The sequence below is a fragment of the Petaurus breviceps genome, unplaced genomic scaffold, assembly GCF_028583685.1.
Source record: "Petaurus breviceps papuanus isolate PSGF00001 unplaced genomic scaffold, PetGlider_PUasm1.0 90451, whole genome shotgun sequence".
In the NCBI taxonomy this organism is placed as follows: domain Eukaryota; kingdom Metazoa; phylum Chordata; class Mammalia; order Diprotodontia; family Petauridae; genus Petaurus; species Petaurus breviceps.
In genome coordinates this window covers 1,052,212-1,062,496 of record NW_027187258.1, presented here as the reverse complement: position 1 = coordinate 1,062,496, position 10,285 = coordinate 1,052,212, and the positions used below count along the sequence as shown (strand labels likewise).

General features: G+C 48.5%; 1 protein-coding gene across 1 annotated transcript; it reads right to left on the bottom strand.

Moving 5' to 3' along the window:
- Positions 1 to 1,687: 1,687 nt before the first annotated feature.
- LOC138141660 (NHS-like protein 2) lies at positions 1,688 to 7,126 on the bottom strand. The gene is made up of 2 exons (XM_069062401.1): positions 6,558 to 7,126; positions 1,688 to 1,866 (listed from the first exon to the last, which is right to left on the bottom strand). Exons 1-2 carry the CDS (start codon positions 6,844 to 6,846, stop codon positions 1,802 to 1,804), a joined length of 354 nt encoding a protein of 117 aa, XP_068918502.1. The 5' UTR covers positions 6,847 to 7,126; the 3' UTR covers positions 1,688 to 1,801.
- Positions 7,127 to 10,285: the final 3,159 nt, after the last annotated feature.

Here is a 10,285-nt window from a genome sequence, read left to right as displayed (position 1 = left end):
AGCTAATGAAAGTGACAAGCATGATGGAGAAGACATCAGGAGGAGGACTGGGGGGTGAGAGACGGAGACATAGCACAATTAGAGAAGAAAGAATAAGAGAGTGTAAGACCTCTAAGCCTAGTGAAGAGAGAGCATCTAGGAGATGGTAAGCAATCATGTCAGATTCTTAAAAAACAACCCCAGGGATTCCAAGCTCAAGTCAAGTGATGGGGTGGGAGTTGGGGAGAGCCAGATTGGAAAAGGGGTTGAAAGGACAGTGGGTGGCAAAGAAGCGGAAATACCAAAGGAAGGAAACTTTTTCAACAAACTTACCAGTAAAGGGAAGGAGAGAAATTAACTAGGCAGGTAGAAGGGTCTATGGAAGGCTTCTTTAGGATTGGAGAAACTAAAGCATGTTGATACAGAAGTATAAATCATAGTAAAATATCTAAAATTAAAGAACAAAAAAACACCAACCTCTAGCTACTGGCAGGTTAAGCCAACAGGAGAAATTGTTTTTCAACAGGAATGTTTTTAACAAGTTGTGAGGAGGCAAAAGTAACAGATGCGTTTTAATACAGCATAAGGCAATATATTTCAAGGAAAACAAACTATACTTCTAAAATGATGGGGTCTGTTCTCTGTTGTGACCTAAGAGTCACCAAAGTGTTCTCAGAAGACACGGACCCAATATGCTTTTGTGTCCACAGACATTGCCCCAATGCTACTATTTTAAATCATCCCGTGAAGAAGAAAATAGGGAAACAACAAAAACAATCCATGTGGTTGCACAGGGAGCTCTTGAATGAGCTAAAGTGTTAAAAGAACATCTATAAGAGATGGATAAAGTGCAGGTCTGACCATGTCACTCGATAAACCCCCAGGATCAAATATAAAGTCAAAATGGATCTGTTTGTCAATTAAAGCCCTTTATAAACTGGCCACTTCTTATCTTTCAAGTCTTCTTCTACTTTGGTCCTCTCCATACATTCTATGGCCCCTTCACTGTTCCTTGTACACACACAACACTGCCCTTGATGAGTTCACATTCTAATGGAAAAGGACTTGAGCTACCTTCTACAAGAGGTCTTTGCCAATCCACCCAGATCTTATTTTCCATCTGTGCCACGTGGATCAGAATGTGAACTCATCAAGGGCAGGGACGGCGCTTGTGCGTCTCCGTGGATCCCCAGTGCCTGGCACCTAGTAAATGCTTAATAAATAAATACTTTGTGACTAGCTGACTGAATAAATGAATGAATGTAAGGCACACTGGCCACAGGTAGGGAGGGGGGGGAAGAAGTGTCCTGTCCTTGTCTTCCATCCTAAGCCTGCTACTGCCTCACCACCAGCAACAAGCTCTAGATCCTCACATACAGTTTCTATTAAAATGCAACTGGCACATAAAGTAAAGCAAAGGAAAACTGATTAGCTGACTGACTGTGTGTTATGTCCATGCTGCATCAAATTCAATCACTCGATGATTCTATTCACTTGGCAGGCAAAATCCAACTAATGAATTTGCTGACTTGGGATTGATGTGGCCACAACCTGCAACGAGTCTTCCCAGGTCTAAGGGCAACAGTACAGAGAATGCTGAGACCCCATTGGCTGAAGGGCCAGGAAACCAAGCACTCCCAACCTGAGTTGGCTTCTTTATTTTTTATTTCGACACCCCAACGTTGTGAGGGCTTTAGCTATTCACACATCTGAAGAGGAGTGAGATTAAGTTTCAGGTTTCCCAGACTTTCCAGCAGACATTTGGGGACCCAAATTTCCAGGGAAGCTGTTTTCAACACATCGAAACTCACCATGGAGATGATCAGACAGTAAATGGTTTAAAAAAAAGTTCCAGGTCCTTTTTCCCGCTCCAGCAACCCAGTGAGCCTGAGGAAAAACCAAAATCCAGCACTGGCATCTCCTAGATCCACAAAGCCTCTTCTTTTTCCCCAGTCTCACTGGAGAAGGCCAAGAGTCCTCCTCCCTTCCTCCCCCAGGAAGGATTCTCCAGCTTCACTGGGTCAGGTTCAGATCCTGGGAAGCTGCAACCAATGGAAGCACATGGACCCATGGCCTGCTGCCCACCGCCTGTTCTGTGATTGAAACATAAATAAACCAGCTGTCCTTCCTGGTTTGAAGCCAGAGGTGCCACAAAGCCAGAAAAAAAGAGAGAAAGCAATGGGGCCTGAAAACAAAACAGTCAAAGTCACACAACAGCAAGCACAAGCACAAAAATGGGATGTAGCAGAGATGGGAATGGGAGAGACTTTGTAACCAACGGGTAGCAGAGATCCTAAAAGAGAAAAGACGCCATTTCAGCTGCAAAGAAAATCAATGAAGATCCAAATGGTTGAGAAATAGCACGTTGAGAGAGTCTATCTGCATGAGAGAGCACTGATCACAGTCTGTTGTCCAAAGTACACAGGGGACTGACCCAAGTAGATGGTCCGTCCACACTTTCATGAAACTGAGGAAACAACACAAACCCTCCATATATGCCAGGAGAAAATACATTGATTGGGGGAGGCCTTGGAGCAGCTAGGAGGATCAGGGTGGGCTTCCTGGAGGAGGGGGCACTTGAACTGAGCTTTGAAGAAAGGTAAGGATTCTAAGAGGCTGAGGTGATGAGAGAGCTCTCCAGCCACAGGGCACAGCCCATGCAAAGGCAAAGGTGTGTAAAAGAGGATTAAGGTGTAATACTCCTGGCAAGGAAGTTTCTGTGATATCACTAGGCATATACCCCAAAGACATAAAAAACGGAAAGGACTTGGATTTTCAAAGATATTTACGTTAATACTTTTTTGTTGCTGTAAACAAGGAGAAACAAAATGAACACCTATCGATTGGGGGATGGCTGAACAAATTCCGGTAGATGAATTTAACAGAATATTATCATGTTGTAAGAGGTGGCGACTATGAAAACTTCAGAGAAACTTGGGAAGGGTTAGGTTAACAGATGCAAGGATGAAGTGAACAGAACCAGGAGGACAATTTCCATGACAGCCACAATGAAAGAAAGGAAAACAACTGTAAGAAACCTCAAAGCTCATATCAACACACAGACTAATGAGGACTCCATAAAACTGATAAAGAAACATGCCATACTCCTTCTGGAAGAGCCAAAATGGACTGGATGTACAGAGAGAGATGCCACATTCTCAAGCGTGTACTCAATGTGTTGGTTTCTCTGTCTGTTACCAGGGAAGCCTTCTATTCTGTGAAGGGTCCATAAGAGGTAGGTAGTGGGAAGTGATAGAGGAAGGGAAAAGGACGGGAAAGGGAGAGGGAAAGGAAAAGGAGGGGAAAGGAAAGGGGAAGGGAGGGAAAGGAAAGGAAGGGAAAATTTGTAAAGGAAGGGAAAGGTGAGGGAAGGACATCAATACAACTTGAAAAGACACAGAAGAAAACCCAAAGATGTCAGAATGGGCCCCAAATAGGGCGCTTTGGTTGCTTCCTTAGTAAATTTAACACACAATTTAAAAATCCATAGATAACAGAAATTCATCAGTTTCATATACAATCTTCTTCTTTGTATACTGGAATGTTTGTATTTATTGATGATTAAGTCTATAAGAAAATGGAATTAAAAAAAAAGTTAAGCTGGAACCAAAATGGGAAGGCCTTTACGTGGCAAATAGAGGAGTGTGTAGTTTATTCTGGAGGCAAGAGGGAGCCACTGGAGTTTCAGGAGTGGGGGAGTATCATGGTCAGACCTGGCTTTAGGAAGATCACTGTGTGAAGAATGGATTGGAGACATTCAGGAAAACCCACTTAGGAGAAGAAACGCAATGGAAGCCTAAACTACAGTGGTGGTCATGTAAGCGGACAGAAGGGGTAGAAGGCAAGATATTGTGGGCATAGCATCTGTAAGATTTGGCAATTGAAGGTATATGAGGAGTGCAGCAGAGTGAGGAATTGAGAATATAAACATGGGTGACTGACTGGTGCCTTTGACAGAGTACAGAAGTTAGAAAGAAGGATAGACTTGGAAAAAAAGATCATGAGTTCTGTTTTGGAGACATTGATGCCTTACAGAAAATGGGAACTGTCCAACAGTGATGTGGGACAGAGACCAGGGCTAGAGCTCTCCATCTGGGAGGCAGGAACCCTAGGGGCCAATGAGATCACAAAGCAAAGGTACAGAAATGTTGAAAAAGAGAGGATGAGGCCTTAGCAGACATTCAGAGGAGCAGGGAACATGGGTGATGAGCAAAAGACTAAGGAGCAGTCAGATGGGAAGGAGATGAGGGAGAGGATTGGCATGGAGACACAGGCAGAAGGAAGGTCAAGAAGAAGAGGCAACCGAGAGGTCCTTGGTTAGCTGCAGTTGAGTGAGAAGGCCAAGAGCCAGACTCCCAGGGATTGGAGAGAGGGAGAGGAAAGGAAGCGACGGTAACTAGCAAATACAGACAGTGTTTTCAAGGTCAAGGGGGGAACCTCAGCTTCCTCCCTGGCCTAGATGCCCTGTCAGAGGGTCCCTTCTCTCTTCGAAGGTCTCTGATCTTTTGATACTAGAGAAGGAATTCGTGACCCCAACTCTCAGTTCCTACAGAGCTCCACAAGACTGGCCTTACACATAAACCTGAAAATGCCACTAGTTTTAAAGGTGGCCCCTCCCCCTCCCCAAGAATCCCAAAGGCTCACCTCTGAAATTCTTCCTCTCAAAAAGTTCTGCTGCAAAGAGCGAAAGAGGCAGCATGGAACCATGGAGAGAGTTGGCTTCCAAACCAGGACACCTGGGTTCCAATCCACCATTGAACTGGCTGTGTGAGCCTAAGTGCATCACTGAACCTCTCTGGTACCCTAGGTGGCCCTCTAAGACTAGTAACGACAGAGAAAAGGATGACGGGCATTGGGAGCCAGAGTCTTCTCATCTAAGAGTCCCCTGCACCCAGGAGACCAGAGGATCAATTCTAATCCCTCCAATGCCAGAGACCTGCCCTCCTCCCTGGGCAAGTGGTGAAGTGCTATGAAAAGGTCCACTTCTTGTTGGAAAACCTCCCTTATCCCCAAAGGAGTAGTGAAAAGCAAAGCTCCTCTCCTTGGCCCAGCCTCATCTCAGAATGCTGAGCTCATGGGGTGAAAGAATGTTCACAGGGTGAATGAATGTCCATGGGGTGAATGCTCTACAAGATCACTGAAAAATTCTCTGAACCCAACCCTGTCAGGCTTGCCCTAGATCCCAAGCAGAATGACTGAGGTCCCTGCAGGACTTCCCCCCACCCCCAGGTTCAAGGCCAATAATAATGAGGGCCAATCCACAGCAGTATACTAGCGACTCAGCCCGAGGCTGGGAAGTGCCTTTGGCCACTTCTCTACTGTTCACCACCTCCTCCAGGGGCCCCCACCAGTTATTAAACGGGGGTCACCCTTTAACAATGGGGAGGGGAAGAGGGGGAGAAGGGGATAGCACTACTGGGAAGGGGGCCTGATTGTTGAGGACAGATCCTGATTCAGTCACCAAGCCCCTCCAAGCTGCACTGATGCAGGCAAAGGGCATCAGAGGTGGACCAATGGCATGGGGTAACCCTCAGACCTCCTTCCTGGCACTGATTCTCCCTGGACCCCAAACCTGTCCAGGGGCCTCATCCCCGGCCCCCATGGCTGGTCTGCATTGATCATTAGAGCTCTGGCTTTCTTTCCGTGTGGGGGATGAGAATTGGCTTTTTACTGGTAAAGTGGGCTGCTTCCAGCACCTTTCCCACGGAGTGAAAGTGTTGCCGCCCAAAATGCCCTATTCAAGATACCAGCTACAACAAATGCCGACTGCCTAGGGAGGGAGAGAATGAGGGGATCTCGTGGCCCTCCCTCCCTGGAGGTTTTCAGAGGAGAGACTGGCTGTCCTCTTGGCCAGGGTGCTGCAGCAGGGATTAATTCAGAGGGGTTCTGAAAGCGCTCCTATGGGGAACCTGGCATTCTGGGCAAATTTGCCCCTCACTGGAGCGGCTGTACATGGGGCTGCCCGTCTTCGGGGAACTCTGATTCAGGGTTAGGTAAGGCACCGGGCTGACCCACGGGGTCCTGCACCTTCAGGTTTGTTTCAAAGGACTTGGGGTTGAGAGACAGACCAAAGAAACCAGCCCACTTGGATCTTGTCCCGCCCGGGCATCTTCTCCCCAGGGCATTGGAAAAGGGTGTTCAAGAAAAGACAGTGGTGTCACCGGGAAGGAAAGCCTGTGGGCATGGCCAGCCTTTCCTCTTCCTTGCTCACCGTGCCCCAGAATCGGGAATCAGGGAGTGGGGAATGGGGACTGTGTGCTGCTCCAGAGTACGAAGGGGAAGGGGCAGGGGAGAACTCGAAGCCAAGTGCCAGGGGGGAGGAGAGTTTCCCAGCCAGTCCGACAGCCGCGGAAAGAACCCAAGAAGCAGAATCCAGACAAGTGTGGCGGGTGGGGAGGTACCCGGCCCACCCCAGCGTGTGCCCTCTTGCTCTAGGGTCAAGCATGGCCGTCTCGACGCGCACCCCTTTCCCTCTCCCGCGTCCAGCTGTGTGCCTGGTCCCGGGCCAGGGACCGCGGGAGGGCTTCCCGGTGGAGGGGCCGAGGACCGCAGAGAGCTGGGCCGTCGGGGCCGCTTACCTGACTCGGGGCTCATGCTGGGGGCAGCGGCGGCAGCTGAGCGCAGCAGACACCGGTGCAGGCGGCCAGTACGCTCTTGCAGGCGGGCCGTCCGGCGGCTCAACGCCAGCAGGTGGCCCTCGAGCTCCTCCAGCAGGGCCAGGGAATGGCCGCAGAGGTCGGCGAGCTGCCGGAGCAGGCTGAGGGCCGCTACGCCACTCACGTCGCGAAGCTCTGTCAGGGGCAGGGGCAGCGCGGCCCGGGCTGGCCACAGGCGCGCTGGCACCACGCGCCGCTTGTAGAAAGGCATGGCTAGCCGGCCACAGCGGCGCCGCCGGGGAGAGGCACTCGGACGCGCGGACGGAGCGCCCGGCGCCAGGACCGGTAGGGAGCGCCGACGGGCAGTCGGACCGACCAGAGCCGGCCTCCACCGCCTGGAGGCCCGAAGCGCTGCTCTCAGCTCGCTTCAGGGCCGGAGCCAGCCACAGCATCCCGCACCCACCGCCAGTTGCACTGGACGGCAGCCGGACCAAAGCAGCAAGCACCAGCCCTTGGACTCGCTCAGCTGAGGCCGCTGCAGCCAGGCTCCTCTCCTATTATTGAAGCTCCTCCCCCTCCACCCGGGCCCCGCCCGGCTGCCCCTCCCCCCCCCCCCACCCCGGCCCGCCTTCTTTCCCCAGGCAGAGGCACAGATTCTCCACGCTGGAGTTAGGACAGGAGGGGAAGGCAGGACAGGGCAGGAAGGGGAGGGTGAGACGGAAAGGGAGGGGGGGGGAGAGAGAGAAAGAGGGAGAGAGGGAGGGAGGGAGGGAGGAAGAGACAGAGACGGAGAGAGGAAGAGAGACAGAGAAAGGTATGGGGAGACAGAAAAAGATGAGAGAAACAGAGAGAAAACAGAGAAAGAGAGAGAGAAAGACAAAAAGAGACAAAGAGAAGAAGAGAGACAAAAAGACAGAGACAGGGGGAAAGGGGGGAGAGAGAAGAAGGGAGACAGTGAGGGAGGGAGAGACAGAGACAATCATCAAGACAGAGAATCAGAGATAGAGAGGGAGAGAAAGGGAGACAGAATGAGAGAGAAAAAGAGATACACAGAGGGAGGGAGGGAGGGGGAGAGAGAGAGACAGAGAGAGAGAGATGGAGAGGGAGAGGGAGGGAGAGAGAGAGGAGAGAGAGAAAGACACAGGCAGAAGAGAAACAGAAAGAAAAAAGGAAGGCAGAGACGAAGAGAGAGAAAGGGGGATGGGGAGAGAGTAAGACAGAGAGAAGGGAGAGAAACAGAGGAGGGAGATAGAGACAGACAGAGAGAGAGAAAGGGAGAGAGTGGAGGGAGGGAAAGAGAGGGAGGAGAGAGAGGGAGGGGGAGAGAGAGAGAAAAAGAGAGATAACAGGAGAGGACAGAGGGAGGGAGAGAGGAAGAGAGACAGAGAAAGAGAGAGGAGATAGAGAAACACAGAGAGAGAAACAGAAAGAGAGAAACAGGCAGAGACGGGGGGAAGAGGGAGAGAAGTGGGAGAGAAAGGGGGTGAGAGGGAGGGACGGAGAGAGAGAGATAGACAGAGAGAGACAGAAAAAGAGAGACTCAGCAAGAGAATCACAGATAGAGAGGGAGAGGAAGAGAGACACAGACGAATAGAAAGACAGAGAAAAAGGCAGAAGGAGAAGCAGACAGAGGGAGAGACAGAAAGGCAGAGACAGACAGAGAGTACAGAGGGAAAGGAATAGAGGCAGAGAGAGAGGGAGAGAATAAGACACAGAGAGACAGAGGAAGAGAGAGAAAGAAAGAAAAAGAAAGGAAGACACACAGAGAAAGACAGAAAGGGAGATGGGGAAGGGAGGAAGAGAGAGAGAGAGAGAGACAGATACACAGGGAAAGAGGGAAGGGGGAGAAAGTATGGGGAGAGAGACAGAGACGAGACACAGAGAGACACTGAAAGAGTGAGGAGACAAAGATTGAGAAACACAGAGAGAGAGAGAGAGATACAAGAAGCAAGAGAAGCATGAGAAGGTAAACAGGGAAAAGAAATCATAAGGAACTTATCAGAGTTGAACTATTAACATTCCTACATGGAAAAACAATAATTGTAACTGATGAAACTTTTCTCAGTAGTTGAAGGGAATAGAAATATATATATATATACACACACACACACACACACACACACACACGTCTATATATATGTGAATATATATACACATTATATATACATTTATTTTATATTATATATTATATATATACATTCATACATTATATATATACACACATATATATACATTCACATATGTGAATGTGTTTCTATATGTTTACAAGTATACATAGGTAGAGGGCACAGGACCAATTTAACAGGAAGGGATGACACTTAAAAGGTGAAATGAAGAGGTGAGAGAGGAATATAATGAGAGGAGATGGGGAGAGACAGAATGGGGGTAAACTATCTCATATAGAAGAGGAAAGGGAAAATGGTTACAATGGAGGGAAAGAATAGGAAGACAAAAGGGAATGGGTCCACCTTATTCCCACTGAATTTGGCTTGAGGAGGGAATGAAATACACACTAAGTATGGTATCTCACCCTCCAGGAGAGTAAGAGGGGGAAGGGGATGAGAAGGGGGATGACAGAAGGGAGGGCAGGCTGGGTGGGAGGGAAGTTGGGAGCATCCACTTTTGAAAAGGGACGGGATCAAAGTAGAGAATAGAACAAGTGGGAGGTGGGATAGGAAGGAGGGAAATATAGTCAGTCTTTTAAAATATATCTACTATGTTACTGTTTTGCATTAGCCACACATGTACAACCTATACTGAACTGCTTATCTTCCCAGTAAAGGTGGGTGACAAGGGAGGAAGGGAATGAATCTGGAATTCAAAGTTTTAAAATCAAATACTCAAATATATATATATATATATATACATATATATATATATATAATTAATACTATTTTACATGTAATTGGGAAATAAGATATACAGGCACTGGGGCATGGACATCCACTGGGAAAGTCGAAAGGGGTATGGGAGAAAATATGGGAGAGAGCAGATTGGAGGAGGGGATTTCCTGTGGGACTGCTATTTTGGGGCGGTGGGTAGGGGGGAAACAGGGAAAAAATTGGTAACTCAAAATCTGGCGGAAATGAATGATGCAAATCAGAAGTTAATAAAGCATTTGGAAAAAATAAATAAAAACAGATAGAGACACAAAGAGACAGAGACAAGAAGAGAGAGAGACAGGCAGAGACACGGGGAAAGGGGAAAGACAGAGGAAGGGAGGGAGAGAGAAGGGGGAGAGATAGAGGGAAAGAATCAGATAGTAAGAGACAGAGGAAAAGACGACCTCAGGAAGAGAGAGGGAGAGCATCAGAGATAAAGAGCAAGAAGAGAGACACACAGAAGGAGGGAGAGACAGACAGACAGAGACAAATAGAGGAGAGAAAGGTGCAGAGGGAGAGGAAGAGAGAGAGAGAGGGTTAGAGAGAGACAGAGAGAGACAGAGAGAGAGAGAAAAGGGGGATAGGAAGACAGGAAAAGATAAAGAGAAGAAGGGAAAGAGACAGAGACAGAGGGAGAGAGAAAGATAGAGACACAGAGACAGAGACAGACAGATAGACAGAGACAGAGAGAAAGATGGACAGAGAGAGAGAAAGTATGGGGGGAGAGAGAGAAAAAAAGTATGGGGAGAGAGAGACGAAACACTGAGACACAAAGAAAGGAGAAAGAGACTGAAAAATAGAGAGACAGAGAGACAGACAGAGACAACA